The 19,821-nt window shown below is 33.9% G+C and overlaps 2 protein-coding genes across 2 annotated transcripts; both read left to right on the forward strand.

Moving 5' to 3' along the window:
• The first annotated feature begins 1,707 nt into the window (after positions 1 to 1,707).
• On the forward strand, positions 1,708 to 6,231 carry LOC114169678 (disease resistance protein RGA2-like). Its single transcript, XM_085669601.1, has 2 exons — positions 1,708 to 5,108; positions 6,093 to 6,231. The coding sequence occupies exon 1, from the start codon at positions 2,053 to 2,055 to the stop codon at positions 4,972 to 4,974; it is 2,922 nt and encodes a 973-aa protein (XP_085525727.1). The 5' UTR covers positions 1,708 to 2,052; the 3' UTR covers positions 4,975 to 5,108; positions 6,093 to 6,231.
• A 6,157-nt stretch (positions 6,232 to 12,388) lies between these two features.
• LOC114173979 (disease resistance protein RGA2-like) lies at positions 12,389 to 16,221 on the forward strand. The gene is made up of 2 exons (XM_085669682.1): positions 12,389 to 15,278; positions 15,646 to 16,221. The coding sequence occupies exons 1-2, from the start codon at positions 12,763 to 12,765 to the stop codon at positions 16,136 to 16,138; spliced, it is 3,009 nt and encodes a 1,002-aa protein (XP_085525808.1). The 5' UTR covers positions 12,389 to 12,762; the 3' UTR covers positions 16,139 to 16,221.
• The last annotated feature ends 3,600 nt before the right edge of the window (positions 16,222 to 19,821 follow it).

The raw sequence follows: 19,821 nt of genomic DNA on the forward strand, positions 1-19,821 counted from the left end.
TCCACAAACATTCCCAACTTGCAACAACTACTAAGAAGAGAATTTCTTATATTCACAGATTTAATTTTGACATAAATTTTTCATAGGTTATTGGTAAAAAAGATGCGGCCAATATTCACAAATTAAGAGTGGTGAATTAGTTTTTCCAAAAATTAGTTGTTCTTTTATTTTAAAAATAGTTTTCAAAATATTTTTAATTAATTGACATGATGTATACAAGAATGAATAGTTTTGAACAAGACACTCAAAAATAATGAAAGAAAAACACAAGACACAAAATTTTTTACTAGTTCGATTCTAATGAATTTACATCCCATTTTTAGCAACTCTACCTAAAATTTTTACTAGAATATCAAGAATTAGGAGATTTACTAGATATACAAAAACTTGAAATACACTTCAAAAATTTCAATCATGATAATACTACTCACAGTTACCTATACCTATCACTTACACGGTGAAAAAAGTACATACAAACAATAATAGAAATAATATGAAACGAGTGCACCGAGAAACTATGCAGACTTTACATAATAATAAGGTATTTCTTTATCTGATCTTTAATTGCCAAAGTCGTCACTGAAAAATAAGAAAGAAGGTTAAGTTTTAAACAAAATATTTTTCTGACGAGATTAATCAACTATGTTATTAATCTACCTAATCATTCAAATATATAGCCTAATTAATTAACATGACAGTTTTAACATTTTTAGTATTTATTATATTTGAAAATATCTCATTCATGTTATAATTATTTCTATTCGATTATGTTGTGATTAAATTGATTTTAAGGATAATCTAGTTTGACATACAGTATATCTAGATACATGTTCATATCTTTATAAAATCTACCTATTCTAAACCATTTTTAGCACATCATCAAAAATAATATCTTAATCTTCTTTGATACAATAACAACGATTATTAATTATAATATTAAAAAATTATTACTAAGAAATCTTATATTTTTTCGATGATAGAGGTTTGGAATTTTTTTTTAAATAATTTGAAAAAATGTATTTTCGGTAAAGTTTTAAAATAAGATAAAATTTTGTAAAAGGATAGTAATGAAATTATTCAAAATTAGAGACGTTGAAATTTCACATAAAAATATGAATTTGAAATTTTTTATGATGAGAATAAATACGGTAAGGATGTTGATGCCGAAGAAGATGATGAGATAATAAAAGGGAAGAAGATGACATTGATGATGATAATGATTACATTTTTAAGAAATATTACATTTTTGAGGATGACATTGATGATGATAATGATTATCAATATATTCATTTTTTTTTTCTTTTTCTCAACAACACAATGCTTTTATTTGTTAATAGTTTATTACGAGATTTTTTTTTTTTATAATGTTAACAAAGAAATCTTCGGATTGACTATGATTTTTTTTTTCCAATGTCTCGGCCAACAAAACTTTTGAGCAAACATTGATACAAAAGTGGAAAAGAAACCTGGACAACAACATCAATTAAAAACAAGTTGGTATGTGTTATAAAGTAGAACTATTTGTTTTTTCATATATGCCGGCAAGAACTAGTTATGGTTCATTCAGATAAATTTTTTCTAACCATTCATCGATGGAAAGTGTATCAATTTATATGTACAGTTTATCTTATACCTTATAGGGTTTGGCTGGTTTAATAGAGACAATACGATAAGAAAACATACATAATAAACTATGATAACCTGAGTCGGCATTGTTTGTTTTTTCTTCAACAAAATTGAAGCTTCCAGGAAATTTCAAAATAGAAATAGTGGAAACAAGTCATTGACCATAAAGTATCCCAAGTTAATTGGTTCAGAGACTTGCAACTTGAATCACGTTCCATTAATTAATTCTCCTGATGCAAGTAAATTATTCCAATTAAGCAGAGTGTGAGGTGTAGTGGACCGTATCAATGATCCTTCTCCATGTTAACTAATCAAACCAGAACTGACTGCACATTAAAAATACCGACATTATATTTCTTAGAGGATAGTTGTTGTTGACTTCCAAACCTTTGCAAAATACCAAAACTTATCACTGCATTGCCATTTATGAAGCATACAATTTCTCATACATTTTTATCCTGTGACTCAGAAACAACCTGCAAGATGGCTGAGGCTGTACTCAAGAGTGTGCTTGGAAGTTTGGCCTCTCCAGCTGTAGCAGAGCTGAAACCATTTCTATGTTTCAGGCGAGAAAAGGAAAAACTTGAGAGCATGTTCACTGCAATCAAGGCTACGCTTGAAGATGCGGAAGAGAAGCAATTCTCAGACAGAGCTATAAAGGATTGGGTGGGAAAGCTGAAAGATGCAGCTTACGAGCTTGATGATATTTTGGACGAGTTTGCTTATGAACAAATGCGGCTGGAAGAAGAAGAAAGTGAAGAAGTCAAGTGTTGTATATCAGAAATGGTACTACGCTCTTCCTTAGCCTCTTTTCATCCCATGAATCTTTATTTCCGTTACAATATTGTTCGAAGAATGAATATAGTAAGTGAGAGATTAGATCAAATTGCTAGTGAAAAGAACCAGCTTCATTTGACTTCCACGATTCAAGAGGAAACCCGTGGAGTCCCTGAGTGGCGCCAAACCTTCTCATTTATCACTGAACCAAAGGTCTACGGAAGAGAGCAAGATATAAAAAAAATTGTAGAGTTTTTGGCAGGTGCTGCCTCTCGTCCTGAGAATTTACCCGTCTATCCGATCGTGGGTCAAGGCGGTCTTGGAAAAACAACACTGGCAAAACTCATCTTCAATCACAATGATCTCAAAGATTTTCAGTTAAAAATTTGGGTATGTGTTTCTGAAGATTTCGGTCTCGAGAGAATATTAAAAGCTATCATCGAAGCCGCATCTGAGGACGTCCGCAAGGACTTGGGTCTGGAGGCAACGCAAAGAAGACTTAGAAAGCTGCTTACAGGAAAAAGATATTTGCTTGTTTTGGATGACGTGTGGGATGTGATGAAGCAGAATTGGAAGGATAATTGGCAGGTGCTGAGATCTTTACTGGACTGTGGGGAAAAGGGTTCTTCTGTTTTGGTCACCACTCGCTTCTCAAATGTTGCACAAATCATGGGAACAATAAAACATCCTCATATGTTACCAGAGCTATCCGTAGATTATTGCTGGGAATTGTTTAAACATCAAGCCTTTGAAGCAGACGAGGTAGAACCAGAAGAGCTTGTGGTGATAGGAAGGGAGATAGTAAAGAAGTGTGGAGGAGTGCCTCTCGCAGCAAATACAATTGGTGGTCTTCTACGCTTTTACAGAAACAAGGATAAGTGGCTCAATATTTTGGAAAGTAACCTTTTGGCGTTATCATTGAATGAAAAGTCCATAATGCCTGTCCTTAGACTAAGTTACCTGAACTTACCAATTGAACTCAGACAATGCTTTGCTTATTGTGCAATATTTCCCAAAGATGAACGCATAGAGAAGCAATATTTAATTGAATTTTGGATGGCTAATGGATTAATTTCATCAGATGGAAGGTTAGATGCTGAAGATGTTGGTGATGAAGTGTGGAATGAATTATATAGGAGATCACTTTTTCAGGATATAGAGACAGATGAATTTGGAAAAGTTACAAGTTTCAAGATGCATGATCTTGTTCATGATCTTGCCCAAGTTGTTGCTGATGAAGAGGTTTGTTGCATTACAGCTGAGGATTATGCACCTGTTTTATTTGAAAGAAAAAGAATCCACCATCTCTCGGATTGTCGGTGGTGGCTCAATTCAACCGAATTGCATCAAGTAAAATCTTTGAGGACTTATATAAAGAGCACAGCAACTGAACTTTCTTCTGATGTCTTGAAATGTTATTCTTTACGGATGCTTCACGTATCTGGACTTGAAGAATTATCCTCTTCAATTGATAATTTGAAATATCTAAGTTACTTAAATCTTTCTCGCGGTCGTTTCAAAACTCTTCCAGAATCCCTGTGTAAATTACTGAATTTAAAGATATTGAAATTAGATAGCTGTCGGAGGCTCCAAAAGTTGCCTGACGGTTTGGTACGCTTAAAAGCCCTGCAACAACTGTCTCTTAAATCCTGCAGGTCACTATCAAGATTGGCACCTTATATAGGAAAGTTAAATTCTCTAAGAAGTTTATCCATGTACTTTGTTGGAGAGGAAAAGGGGTTCCTTTTAGCAGAACTGGGTCAACTCAAGCTTAAAAGAGATCTTGAGATCAAACATCTGGAGAGAGTGAAAAATATAAATGATGCCAAAGAAAGCAATATGTCAAGTAAGCAACTGAATAACTTGATGTTGAGATGGAGGACAGTTAGAGAAGGGGAACTAGAAGGGAATGATGAGGAGGTTCTTGAAGCCCTTGAACCTTGTACAGAGACACTTCAGAGTTTGAGAGTGGAAGGGTACCAAGGTGTCCGTTTCCCAGAATGGATGTCAAGTCCTTCCTTGAAAAAGTTAACTCATCTAGAGCTGTGGTCTTGCACAAACTGTATAAAACTTCCAGTGCTGAGGAATCTGCGTTCGCTGAAGTGGCTAGAGATAACCAAGGCAAAATATGTAAAATACGTGCAGGAGGAGTGCTACGATAACGATGTAGGTTTCATGCGTCTAGAATATCTATCGCTCCGAAATCTTCCAAGTCTAATAAGGTTATCAAGTGAGGATGGGGAAAACCAGTTTCCGTGTCTTTCCGCACTTGACATTGAGGATTGTCCTCACTTTTCGTTGCAAGGGTTGCCGTCACTCAAGTTGTTAAGAATGAGCAGAAATCCTAAGTTGAAGGTGTGCCCAGGTTTGGAATGTTTACCCTGTGTTGAGGATTTGACGATTGAAAGCTGTGACGAGGTGGAAGGTTTACAATTTATGACTGGCTTGAAGAAGTTAGCATTAATTCATCTTATGAACATAACCTTGCCTGACTGTTTTGGAGACCTTCCCTTACTCCGTGAATTACACATTTATGGGTTACTTGTTGATGCGTCTTCCAACAAGCCTTAGCCTTAGCCGTCTGGAGGTATTGTATATTCAAGATTGTCATCCTAAGTTACAGATGCGATGTCTGAAGGAAAGCGGAGAGGACTGGCCCGTAATAGCTCACATTCCTAATTTCTATATCGAAAATACCGATGAAGGTATATATGGATCATTCCTTACTTCCTACGTAAATAACATAATAGAATTTTACTTTGGTGAAAACAAATCAAATCCTATTTTTTAGAACTAAAATAATATATTCAAAATTTATATATTTAAAAAAAAATAAAGAATATAATATATAAAAATTTTTAAAAATAATAAGAGAGAAAATAAAAAATATTTTAATAATTTTGTTTTTTTATATATTTAATTTTATTATTTATTATTATAATTTATAAAATAAATAAAAAAATACTTAATTTAACTTTTATTAATTTTTTATATAATTTCATTTAATTTAAAAAGATAGATACAATTTAAAAAATTAAAAATTTATATAATTCAAAAAAAATTAAATATAAAATAATAAAAAAGATTTAAACAATTTGGAAAGGGGGGTCATTGCCCCCACCTGGCCCTTCTAACATCCACCCATACATATACTAAAAGAATAATTTAACTCACTCTGATATTTTTCATTGATGGAGAATCTGCTATTATATAACCAATTACAAACCAAATATTAACAAACCAAACTAAATCTTAATCTAATCTAATATTATCTAATATGCTATTTTATCAAACTAAATCTTAGATACTCCAACTAACTAAAATAACAACCAATTTAAATTTAATTCACTAAATATAAAATACCCTATCACCTTGTTAAATAAAAAAACAACTCCATAATCTAAATATTATTTTACAAAATTAAAGATTATCTAACAATATTTGCGATCCCATTTTCGACATAAAAAAATTAGGCTCTTTCTTTGTTTATTTTGAACTCTTAACTTTACCAAGACTGCTCGTTCTTCTTGGTGATGAGAATCATATTGTTTTCTATATCTTTTGTTATTTCATCATTTTCAGTTTTCATATTCTTAAAACCTTTTATTCTCTAACTGCTAAGTATAGCTAAAATGCTTATATCAGTTGAATCAAGGATAAGACTTGAGTATTGCAATTACTATTTTCAGGTATGGATAACATGAGGCAATACTTGAGGATGCTGAGAAACATTTAGGACTTTTAGAAATATGAGAGATATGAGATATATTGTATAAAGAAATTTGTTGTTGTATTTGATTGATATACCCTATATATAGAGCAAAATGTAACAAGAATATCAACTCTACAATATTTAGAACATTTCAATCTTAATCTAAAATAATAGCTAATTACTATAACTGAAACATATTTTTAAAACTGAAATATTTTCTAAAAACTAATTTAAATAAAAAAAGACATCACTACTAAAAATTCTCATATTATATAGAAATTTTCTTGCAAATTTGTTAAAAAAATTTGCAAGAAAATACTTTTTTCTGTTATTTTTTCTAAGAATCTTAATTGACAAGTAATTCTTTTGTGAGTAATTATTTCCTACAAAATTATAAAATTCGTAAGTATTTTCTACAAAATTTATTGTGAAAAATGTTTTATACAAAATATTTTGCAAAAAAATTGACAGCAATTTTCTGCAATTTTTTTTCATAATAAAATTTATAAGTATTTCCAATAAAAAAAATTAAAACAAAATTGACAAGAAATATAATTTTTTTTAGTAGTACGTTAAATAATATTCTCGGCACCTTCGATTACAAAAATAAGATCGTGAACTCTAATATATAAGTCATGGCATAAAATCTACAAAAATAAACGACAAGCAACTCAACAAGAAACTAAAAAAAAGAAGCCCGGAATGATTTTCAATATGAGAACTTTGTTGAGAAGAATTAGTTATTTTCAATTTGCTACTACGAATATTAACAAAATGATTATAAAAGTGTGTTGAAGATCTAAAGAAGAAAAACGAGTAGTTTAATGCTCAAATCATTTCCCTTTTGCAAGAAGATCAAAGGATAACAAAAGGAAAAGTAAATATGGTTTTGGAGAAACATTAGTTTAAAGAATTCACTTTTAAATTTCTACCACCTTTAAGGAAGAATGGACAATAAAATAAGATCTTGAACTCTACTATAGCTAAGACATGTTTTTGAACAATAATATCATGAAGAAGATGATTATGATAATAAATATGCCGATGGGTTATTATTTTTCTCATATGTATTGTCACGAGACATTATGATTTTATAAATATATATATATATATATATATATATATATATATATATATATATATATATATATATATATATATAACATTAGTTTCATATATATAAAGTATTTGACTTTTAATTTAAAATTTAATGTATTTATAAATATTTTTTCTTATATAATAATTAAATTTGTCTTTTCTATCCACCATTTAGTTTTTCTGAAAAGAACATTTCCCTAAGTCCTTTCCAACTTATCTAAGCAATTTTGAACTTGAACAACCACAAAGACATGATTTTAGATGCAGAATTTGGTTTGAACGTGACTATTTTACTTCTAAAGTTTTATAACTGTTTCTTAAATTATTTTTTGAGAATATATTTTTTATAAGTTTAGTAATATTTTTTATTTTAATAATAATTAAAAATAAATTTTTACTTTTTATTATCATAAGCTAAAGATAAACACACATACCCAGAAATGCATGTCTTTTTCCTAATTTAAATAAAACGATTCAAATTTGTTATATTTTTATTTTAAAATTTAGTATTTTAAATTATTTATTTATAAAAAAATCACTAAAAACTTTAAAAGAAAAAGAATACATTCAATGGCTTAAAAATAGTTTTATCTAACATTAATTCAGAATAACAAAACAAATTAAAATTTAAAACCACAAATATCACACTGCTATGAAGAATAATAGAGAAGAAAAACTTAGTAAGAAAAAAAAAATCATAGGACCAGTCTGATTAATGTGCTAAAAGTAATAAAAACATGTATTTAATAGTAATTGAATTTTAATTTAAATTCGTTTACAAATATCACACTGCTATATATGAAGAATAAGAATAACAAAGAAGAAAAACTTACTAAGCAAAAAAAAATCATAGGACTAGTTGTAACGTGCTATTTAATTAATAAGCGTAATTAAAAGAAACTTCACACACAAATAGTATAACAGTGCAGTCCTGGGGTCTTAAAGACACCCCTACAATCCTAGACACACCACGATGCCAAAAGAAAACCAGTTATAAGACTAACAGAAGAAAAAATAGAGTATTAAAAAGTAAAGCAATACATGGGCCATAGCCCTAACAAAAAGCCCAACAAGAAAAAATCAAGTCCAGCCCAAGTAGACTATGCAGCGGAATGATCTCTCCCCTGTTGGCCACGAGAACCTCTCGCATATGCTCCCATCAATAAATTGATGATCATCGCAAAAGTAGAAGGATAACATACAAGGCATTCAAACAAGAAAGGGTAAGTTAGAGCCAAAAAGATTTCATCAATGCAATCAGATATACTTTCACAGTCCAAAATTCATATATCAACCAAGCATGTTATGACCTTTCAATTAATACACTACGACTCGACTCGACTCATCCGGATACATATAACATGGTCGGGTTCAGCGGATGCTTGCACTTGTGGTGGATACCTCTGCTCACCCCCGAGCTATGTGTCACAAGTCCTGGGGTCTTAAAGACACTCCTACAATCCTAGGCACACCACGATGCCAAAAGAAAACCAGTTATAAGACTAACAGAAGAAAAAATAGAGTATTAAAAAGTAAAGCAATACATGGGTCATAGCCCTAACAAAAAGCCCAACAAGAAAAAATCAAGTCCAGCCCAAGTAGACTATGCAACGGAATGATCTCTCCCCTGTTGGTCACGAGAACCTCTCGCATATGCTCCCATCAATAAATTGATGATCATCGCAAAAGTAGAAGGATAACATACAAGGCATTCAAACAAGAAAGGGTAAGTTAGAGCCAAAAAGATTTCATCAATGCAATCAGATATACTTTCACAGTCCAAAATCCATATATCAACCAAGCATGTTATGACCTTTCAATTAATACACTACGACTCGACTCGACTCATCCGGATACATATAACATGGTCGGGTTCAGCGGATGCTTGCACTTGTGGTGGATACCTCTGCTCACCCCCGAGCTATGTGTCACAAGTCCTGGGGTCTTAAAGACACTCCTACAATCCTAGGCACACCACGATGCCAAAAGAAAACCAGTTATAAGACTAACAGAAGAAAAAATAGAGTATTAAAAAGTAAAGCAATACATGGGCCATAGCCTTAACAAAAAGCCCAACAAGAAAAAATCAAGTCCAGCCCAAGTAGACTATGCAGCGGAATGATCTCTCCCCTGTTGGCCACGAGAACCTCTCGCATATGCTCCCATCAATAAATTGATGATCATCGCAAAAGTAGAAGGATAACATACAAGGCATTCAAACAAGAAAGGGTAAGTTAGAGCCAAAAAGATTTCATCAATGCAATCAGATATACTTTCACAGTCCAAAATCCATATATCAACCAAGCATGTTATGACCTTTCAATTAATACACTACGACTCGACTCGACTCATCCGGATACATATAACATGGTCGGGTTCAGCGGATGCTTGCACTTGTGATGGATACCTCTGCTCACCCCGAGCTATGTGTCACAAGTCCTGGGGTCTTAAAGACACTCCTACAATCCTAGGCACACCACGATGCCAAAAGAAAACCAGTTATAAGACTAACAGAAGAAAAAATAGAGTATTAAAAAGTAAAGCAATATATGGGCCATAGCCCTAACAAAAAGCCCAACAAGAAAAAATCAAGTCCAGCCCAAGTAGACTATGCAGCGGAATGATCTCTCCCCTGTTGGCCACGAGAACCTCTCGCATATGCTCCCATCAATAAATTGATGATCATCGCAAAAGTAGAAGGATAACATACAAGGCATTCAAACAAGAAAGGGTAAGTTAGAGCCAAAAAGATTTCATCAATGCAATCAGATATACTTTCACAGTCCAAAATCCATATATCAACCAAGCATGTTATGACCTTTCAATTAATACACTACGACTCGACTCGACTCATCCGGATACATATAACATGGTCGGGTTCAGCGGATGCTTGCACTTGCGGTGGATACCTCTGCTCACCCCCAAGCTATGTGTCACAAGTGTTATAATGAATCAATTCCCTCACGCACAAGGTTAGCCCTTAATGAGTTTTAGGCCTCCTGCTACTCTCACCACAGGAATCAGTCCGCTCTAAGTGACACTAACTGACTCCTTACAGTGTCAGGATGCGATCCTTACCTTGAATCCTTACCAAGTTATATAGATGGGGCACCACCATGGACACTTACTAACAGGGGCCATGAAATTACGTCCCGACCACTGAAGCACAACCTTGAAGTCCCACCTAGAAATTTCAAGGAATTACGTACTGACCACATATCAAACATGTACAAATAGCCAGGTAATAGATACATATATCATCTATAGGAACCTCATACCAACATTCGTAACCAACCCTCATTAATCATATGTTGAATCAAACCAACTCGTTATTCCCAACCATGAGTAAAGTGCTTCTTCTCATACCAAAACCGTGCCACTGGATTACCAACCATCATGTCCATTGTTGCTCATGTCAAATTCGTGACCACACACACACACACACATACACACACATACACACACACACACACACACACACACACACATATATATATATATATTATATCCAACCTCTCATGTATAATTCATATAAAGATCATGCCAAACTCACAATTCACCACATATAATCCTCTCCCAATCATGCATAATCCTTCCCATTAAGCCATCATACAATAACTCAAACAAGCACAAGCTAAACATCCAAGCACAGAGGGAAACCAACTCGGGACGCATTCTTGCCCAACTCTTTGCTCAGGCTGGAGGGTCTCGCTCAAGCGAGAAGGACTCTCGTTCAGGCGAGCTCCCTTCGCCTAGACGAGAGCTCGACACACACACGACGGCGGCCTCTGCGCATTCTCGCTTAGGCGAGACTCCCCTCGCCTGAGCGAGACACTCGCTCGCTCAAACTTGAGCTGGTTGCTCGAGCGACCCCTCGCGTAAAAAGGTATGGGCGAGCCTCTGTTCATCTCGCCTAGGCGAGACAGGCTCGCTTGGGCGAGATTATGAGATCTCGCCACTGTTCTCCTGCAACAGCCATTCACCCCAAGCCAACTAACATACTAAAACACTCCACGCATTTAGAACCTCATATCGACCATAGAATCTTAGCACAATAGCAAGAACAGCAGAAAAAAATGAATACATGATTAGGTTCTAGCTTCCTTTACTTAGAAAAGGGTTTGTACTAGACTGCGACACTGAACCACAGAGCAACACAACTCTAAAACCAGACTCGCAACTAGAAACAGCGAACAGAAACAGGTTATTACAGGGCCTCCAACTGTGACCATGAAACTAGACTAGAGATGGTGATAAGAGTTAAAGAACACTTACGTGAGCGGAATCAAGGTCAAGCCAAACGTGAATCTGAGGGAACTTTGGAACCCTAGCAGAGGAAGGTGGTAGCAGCTCTAAGGAGGTGATGTTTCTTTTTTTACGAAAAGTGAGCACAAGTTAGGATTTGGGGCAGATTAGGTCTGTTTTCTCCTTTGGGCCAGCCCTAAGATTCAATAGTTAGGGGCAACCTTAAGAAAAATGGCAGAACGAAAAGTGAGCCTTACACCAGTCTGATTAATGTGCTAAAAGTAATAGAAACATGTATTTAATAGTAATTGACTTTTAATTTAAATTCTTTACAAATTATGAAATTATTAAATGACTATTTTATATTATAAAAAAGTATATAAGATTTTAAAATTATAGCACTTATCTTGAAAAGCATTTAAATAATTATTATTTAGCTAATAAATAACATAATTTAAGTTTATGTTTTTAAATAATTATAAATATAAATACATAAGATATAAAAATTTATGATACATATTCTGATAAAAATTGATGTTAAAAAAATTATAAAATTTTATTTTTTTTTCTTAACATTATAAATAAATAACGTAAGTTTTGCAAAGTCAATATAATAATTCAAATTCAAATAAGAATAAAAATTTACTTTTAATATTTTAATTACCGTTATAATATATATATATAAATTCGGTGAAAAGATAATAAGATCTGGTGCAACCAATAACAAAATATAACAGATAAAATAGTTATCATGTTATATCCTACCCACCAAACTGTCCTTAGGTGATAAACTACACTCATATGGTTGATTGAGTTGATTAAAAACAACAAATAATTAATAAATATAATAAAATTGAAATGATTTATTTATTTGTTGGGCATTTGGCGTATCATGTACTGTTAAAAGTGGGTTGGTATTGTTTGTTTTTTCTTGAAACCAATTGTTGCTTGCATGAAATTTTAAAGTACCAAGAGTGGAAATTGAGCATGATTGGTTGAGTGACATGCAACTTGAGTCAGGTTCCATTAATTAATTTTCTGGCATGACCCTGATGCGAGTAAATTAATCCAATTATAGAGAGTGTGAGGTATGCTGGATCAAATGCATGATCGTTATGCATGTTCATTAATCAAACTAGAAGTGACTGCACATTGAAAATACCAAAAATACAGTCTTCAGAGGGCAGTTGTTGACTTCCAAACCTTTGCAAAATCCCAAAACTTATCATTGCATTGCCATTTCTGAAACATACAATCTCTCGCATTTTGCATTTTTATCCCGTGACTTAGAAAGAACCTTCAAAATGGCAGAGGCTGTACTCAAAGCTGTGCTCGGAAGTTTGACCTCTCTGGTTGCAACAGAGCTGGGATCATTTCTGGCTTTCAGTGGAGAAAAAGAAAAGCTTGAGAGCATGTTCACTGCAATCAAGGCTACTCTTGAAGACGCTGAAGAGAAGCAATTCTCAGACAAAGCCATAAAGGATTGGGTTGGAAAGCTGAAAGATGCAGCATACGAGCTTGATGACATCTTGGATGAGTTTGTTTATAAACAATTGTGGTTGGAACAAAAAGATGAAGAAGAAGTCAAGTGTTGTGAATCCGAAATGGTACTATGCTCTTCCTTATCCTCTCTTCATCCAACGAATCTTTATTTCCGTCACAATATTGTTCGAAGAATGAAAAGTGTAAGTGAGAGATTAGATCGAATTGCTAGAGAAAAAGACCAGCTTCGTTTGACTTCGACGGTTGAAGTGGAAACCCGTGGAGTCCCTGAGTGGCGCCAAACCATCTCACTTGTCACTGAACCAAGAGTCTACGGAAGAGAGAAAGATATAAGAAAAATTGTAGAGTTTTTGGCAGGTGCTGCTTCTCGTGCTGAGAATTTACCTGTCTATCCGATCGTGGGTCAAGGCGGAATTGGAAAAACAACACTACCAAAACTCATCTTCAATCACAAGGATCTCATAGATTTTCAGTTAAAAATTTGGATATGTGTTTCTGAAGATTTCGGTTTGGAGAGAATGTTAAAAGCTATCTTGCATGCCGCATCTGAGGAGTGCAAGGATTTGGATCTGGAGTCATTGCAAAGAAAAGTTAGAAATCTGCTTCCCAGAAAAAAATATTTGCTTGTTTTGGATGATGTGTGGGATGTTACGAGACACAATTGGGAGGAGAATTGGCATATGTTGAGATCTGTACTGGACTGTGGAGAAAAGGGTGGTTCTGTTTTGGTCACCACTCGTTTTTGGAATGTTGCGGAAATCATGGGAACAGTTAAACATCCTCATAGATTATCAGAGCTATCCGAGTATTATTGCTGGGAATTATTTAAACACCAAGCCTTTGGAGCAGACGAGGCAGAACCAGATGAGCTTGTGGTTATAGGAAGAAAGATAGTAAAGAAGTGCGGAGGAGTGCCTCTGGCAGCAAAGGCAGTTGGAGGTCTTCTACGCTTTCACAGAAATAAGGATAAGTGGCTCAATATTATGGAAAGTAACATCTTAATGTTATCATCCAATGAAAAGTCCGTAATGCCTGTCCTTAGACTAAGTTATGTGAACTTACCAGTTCAACTCAGGCAATGTTTTGCTTATTGCGCAATATTTCTCAAAGATGATCTCATAAAGAAACAGTATTTAATTGAACTTTGGATTGCTAATGGATTCATTTCATCTGATGGAAGGTTAGATGCTGAGGATGTTGGTGATGAAGTGTGGAATGAATTATATAGGAGATCACTTTTTCAGGATATAGAGACAGATCAATTTGGAAAAGTTACAAGTTTCAAGATGCACGATCTTGTTCATGATCTTGCACAATTTGTTGCTGATGAAGAGGTTTGTTGCATTAAAGATGACTATGTTGCACCTGTTTTATTTGAAAGAAGAAGGATCCACCATCTGTCAGACCATCAGTGGAATCTACATTCAACCCAGTTGCATCAACTAAAATCATTGAAGACTTATGTAAAAAGCAGAACAACTGACGAACTTTCTTCTGACTTATTGAAATGTTATTCTTTACGGTTGCTTCAAGTAAGTCTAGTTAAAGAATTATCATCTTCAATTGGTGATCTGAAACATTTAAGATACTTGAATCTTTCTCATGGTGGTTTCAAAACTCTTCCAGAATCCCTCAGTAAATTACTGAATTTGCAAATATTAAAATTAGATTATTGTTATAATCTCCAAAAGTTACCTGACAGTTTGGTACGCTTAAAAGTCCTGCAACAGCTGTCTCTTAAAGGATGTGTGTCGCTGTCACGCTTGGCACCTCACATGAGGAAGTTAACTTCTTTAAGGAGTTTAACCATGTACTTAGTTGGGAAAGGAAGAGGGTTTCTTCTGGAAGAACTGGGACCATTAAAACTTAAAGGGAGCCTTGAGATCAAACATCTGGAGAAAGTGAAAAGTGTAAACGATGCCAAAGAAACCAATATGCCAAGTAAGGAGCTGAATAAACTGACTTTGACATGGGATAGATTCAGAGAGGAGAAATTTGTAGGAAATGATGAGGAGGTTCTTGAAGCCCTTCAACCTAATACCGACACACTTCGGTGTTTGAGGGTGGAAGGGTACCAAGGTTCCCGTTTCCCACAATGGATGTCTACCCCTTCTTTCAGGTATTTAACTTATCTAGAGCTGTTGTTCTGCGAAAACTGTGTAAAACTTTCTGAGTTGGGGAAACTACCTTTACTAAAGAGGCTAGACATAGTTGGGGCAAAATATGTAAAATACGTGGACGAGGAGTGCTACAATGGTGGTGTAACTTTCATGGCTCTGGAACATCTGTTACTTTGCTGGCTTCGGCGCCTTACAAGGTGTTAGGAATAGTCCAAGTGTGAGTCAAAAAGTCCCACATTGGATAGAAAAGACAAAGTTGAACACTATATAAGAATAAAGACCCATAACAACATTGCTTTAAGGTTTTAGGGTTGAAGTGGTGTCTAAGGTCTTATATGTGTAAGACTAATGTCATATAACCATATAGAACCGCAATCTCTCAATGACCATGCCATAACCATGTCTATAACCATGACCATAAACCAAAATTATATGAAAAATAACCAAAAAAGAAAAGTTGAACACTATATAAAAATAAAGATTACCTTAAGGTGGTTTTAGGGTTAAAATGATGTCTAAGGTCTTATATATGTGAAAAATATAAAATATATAACCTATCACAAGGCTATCACGTGAAAATGGAAAAAACCTGTTTCCACGCCTTTCCATTCTTGAAATCGACGAGTGTCCAAACTTCTTGGTAGAGGATGAGTCGCTGCAAGGGTTGCACTCTCTCAAGAAATTAGAAATGTACAATTGTACTAAGTTGAAAGTGGGGGCAGGTTTGCAATTGTTAACCTGTCTTGAGGATTTGACGATTGAGAGATGCGGCGAGGAGGTGGAAGGTTTACAACATATGACTGCCTTGAAGAAGTTAACATTAAGAGATCTTCCAAACATACAATTCTTGCCTGACTGCTTTGGAGACCTTCCTTTGCTTCGTGAATTACACATTGTCGGTTGTCGCAAGTTGTTGCGTCTTCCCACAAGCCTAAGCCTTAGCAGTCTCAATGAATTGAGAATTGTATTTTGCAATTCCGAGTTGAAGAAGCGATGTGAGAAGGAAATTGGAGAGGACTGGCCAATAATAGCTCACATTCCCCGTCTCCATGTCTAAACTTCCTGTGTACTGCTGCAGGTATGTTATGCATCCTATTGCAGGACCATTTCCCAAGACATAAAAAAGAAGCAAATTCTTAGTGAATAAGCAAAGGCGAATATTAAAGCCTAAAATGAAACCAGAAAAGCTATTTCGATTAGAAAAAACATCACATACAAACAAGAACACATTGTATAAGATATTTGTTCTGCTGTTTTGTTTTCCCTATGTTTATATAAGTCTAGGTTGTGCTTATCACTACTGCGATCCGACCTACTTGACCTCTGTTACTGAATGAAGAATATAACATAAAAATCCCAAAATCAGAGAAAAATCATCATCACCAGAGAATAACACCAGATGAAAATTTGTATAACACATAGACTACTCTCCCATGCCCTTGCTCTTTGACTCCAAGTAGTATAAGAAAAGCCAAATACAAGCTTAAAATGTATTTGATTCAGGCAAAGAATATCATAGACTTAGAGCTCATTATACTAACACTAACCTCTTGGTTATTCTTGGCGATGTGAAATTTTTCAAGACATGTTATTTTTATATGAGCCCAACAATAATCAATAATATCGTTTCTTTGTTCTTCGTAATGTTCAATTCATCATTGTAATACATTCTTTGAGGAGGGTATGTCAAAAGGACTTTCTTTTAACTATGAAAATAATTCTTTTCTATCTGATAAATTTTGCTGTTGTCGCCAAATTTTAGGATTTCTCCTCTCTTTCATTCCCATTACATAGCGGGTTAACTACTCAATTTAAAAATCTCCTCGTATGCTCCATATTTCATTTTATGCAGATTGCAGATTTCCATCTTATATATTAGTACACAACTTTTTTTATTCTTAAACTGATAGTTGTATACTAATTTGTGGTCACAATCATGTCCCTGCCACCTTCAAATCCAAAATTTCAAGCTTCCCGCATGCTGTTAGAAGATTTTAATGTCTCTTTTCTTCATGTTAGATCAAAATGAAGTTTAGTTTAAATAGTTTTAGCAAACATGTCATTATACAATGGTGAAATATATTTCTATTCTATGCTTCTTTGTTGATTTTACCTCTTAAGGTCTTTTATCAATATAGTAAAAAGTGTATTTGCATGATTTACTACTTCATTCATTCTATTTCCTGGTCATCTCATCAAATATATTTAAAATTGTGTTTGATGTTTGTCAACATCGTAAAGAGCCAGGGACATACAGTAAAGTCATTTGATTCGGTTTAAGAGAAATTCTTTAGTGTATGATAAATACAAGGCTTAAATACTTTTTTGGTCCTCATTTTCGTAGTGTTTGTTGCAGATGGTTCTCATTTTGACACAATATTTAAAATGGTTCTCATTTTTAGAGAATGTTTAAAATGGTCTTCATTTCCACAATTCGTGTTTTATTTGGTTCTTTTCTATAACACCGTTTAAATCATTAATGGAGTATTGTACATGTGGCACAGTTTGTATTAGGGTGTGTTACGTGTATGGTTAATTAATGTTAAATTTTAAATTTAGGGGAAATTTTGCAATTAGGAAAATTTCTTCATCTTTATCTTTCTTGAGCTCGGATTTGTAGAGGAAGCGGCTAATATTTACTATTTCATCATTGGATTGCAGTTGCGCTCTTCATTTCAGTTTTCCCGTTAATCATCATCAACGAGGTAGGCGGGTTTAGGATTTTCTGGGTTGTGTTTGCTCGTGGGGTTAGGGTTTTCGTAATTCTATTTTGGGGTTTGTTTTTCTTTCGATTGTTGTGATGTTCTGCATGTTTTCTAAATTACTTCCATGATTTTGTGTAGTTTGTGTCTGTAGATGGGGTTCAGTGGGGTATTATTTTAGTTGGTTTGTTTGTTGGTTGTCGGTGTTGGTGTAATGGTCCCCATTATATTTGTAATTGATTGCAGCCTCTTCTTAGCAACCCTCGGTGACTTTTCCAAATCATTAATCTGCCTCATTTGTGTCATCCTTTTCATCAACACTGCCATTTGAAAAAGTTGCAGCCCACATCATTGGAACCACCACTCTATAAATCAATAAATCAAAAATTAAAACCAATTTATTATTAACACAAAAATAAAAACAGATTGTACCCAAAATTTTCTACCAATATTCTTTGGAGTTCTTGCCATCCTCAAAGTTGTCATCTCTCCGCAGCTACAAATCAGGGTTAATTCATTTCTCGTTGAACCACCAACAGTGCACGAAGTGATACAATACGATTACCTCCAACGATTACAACCAGAGATAAAGGAAGAAGATTGGGACTGTAATAACATACCTATATAATGGGATTGCAGGAAGAAGAAGATTGCAGCAACACCAATTGGGAATGGAAGAACAAGATTGTCAAAACTCACCAACTGCCCAAACATTCCTTACCAAAACCCTAGCTCACTTATTTATCCATAAATATCTAATTACCACACATGTATAGTACACGTAACACACCCTAATACCTAATACAAATTGTGTCACTTGTACAATACTCCGTTAATAATTTAAACAACTTTACAGAAAAGGACCAAATAAAACACGAATTGCGAAAATAAGAACCATTTTAAACATTCGGTGAAAATGAGAACCATTTTAAACATTTTATCAAAATGAGGACCATCCCCAACAAACACTACGAGAATGAGGACCAAAAAGGTATTTAAGTCTAAATACGATAGATAATTATTGGCTCATGAGTACAACATGGCGATGTTTAAATGCTAACACATTGATGGAGGTTCTAGAAAAAACCTTGGTCATAAAAGTTCGTAAAAAAACATGGTTGGACATTATAAACTGCATAATTTCAATTATATGAGGGGCAACCCTATTTGTTTTCAGAACCAAATCAATTGCTTTAGTGGAAGACCGAGTCAACAGACTTCTAAAATGAACATCTTTTGTACATCACAAAAATATTTGGTAGTTTATGTTCCTATTATATTGAATAGTCTCACATAAATTGAAATTTAAGATGGTTTAAATATCTTTTTCTCTTTTCACCTTTTAAATATTTTTTCAAAGACAAAAACGTGATGAAACGAACAATATTTTTGATATATACTAATTGATGATGATCATTTCATTAAAATTTGTAAAGCTGTGGAAAAGATTAACAATATATCGGATATATTTTGATCGACAATAATCATTTCATTAAAACTTATAAAGTTGAGAAAAAGATTAATTTTAATTAATTAAAAACTCTTTCCTTCCTCGAGAACCCTCTCATTCATTCTCTTATCTGCACTATTATTATTTTGTGGACATTGTGTTCCTCTAGGGTTTTTGTCCCATGTGAGTCGGGTAAAGTAAGAAGAAGTGGACTAAATTTACAACTCTAATTATAATGCGAAGAAGACAAATATAACAAAACATCATGTGTGTTAAATACATACATGGAGTCTCATCTTCATGTTTGTTAAATACATACTCCCTAATAAAAAATATCTTAAAGTCCTTCCATGTAATAACAATGATTAATACAATCTTCTTCATTTTCTTCATAACGTCAGTGTTTGAAATCCCATTTTTCTTTTATAAATTTAACAACACAAACAAATATTATAAATTTATTAATTATTCAATTAATACCAAAGTAATTCATTGTCACTAGGGAAGGGAAGTTGACATACTTGAATATCATGTCATAAGAGGTTCTCATTATCCTCCTGAACATATACAAAGATAGAGCGCAAGCAA

Source organism: Vigna unguiculata, chromosome 2, assembly GCF_037176805.1.
Source record: "Vigna unguiculata cultivar grain cowpea cultivar isolate G323 ecotype 2 chromosome 2, ASM3717680v1, whole genome shotgun sequence".
NCBI classification, from domain to species: Eukaryota; Viridiplantae; Streptophyta; class Magnoliopsida; order Fabales; family Fabaceae; genus Vigna; species Vigna unguiculata.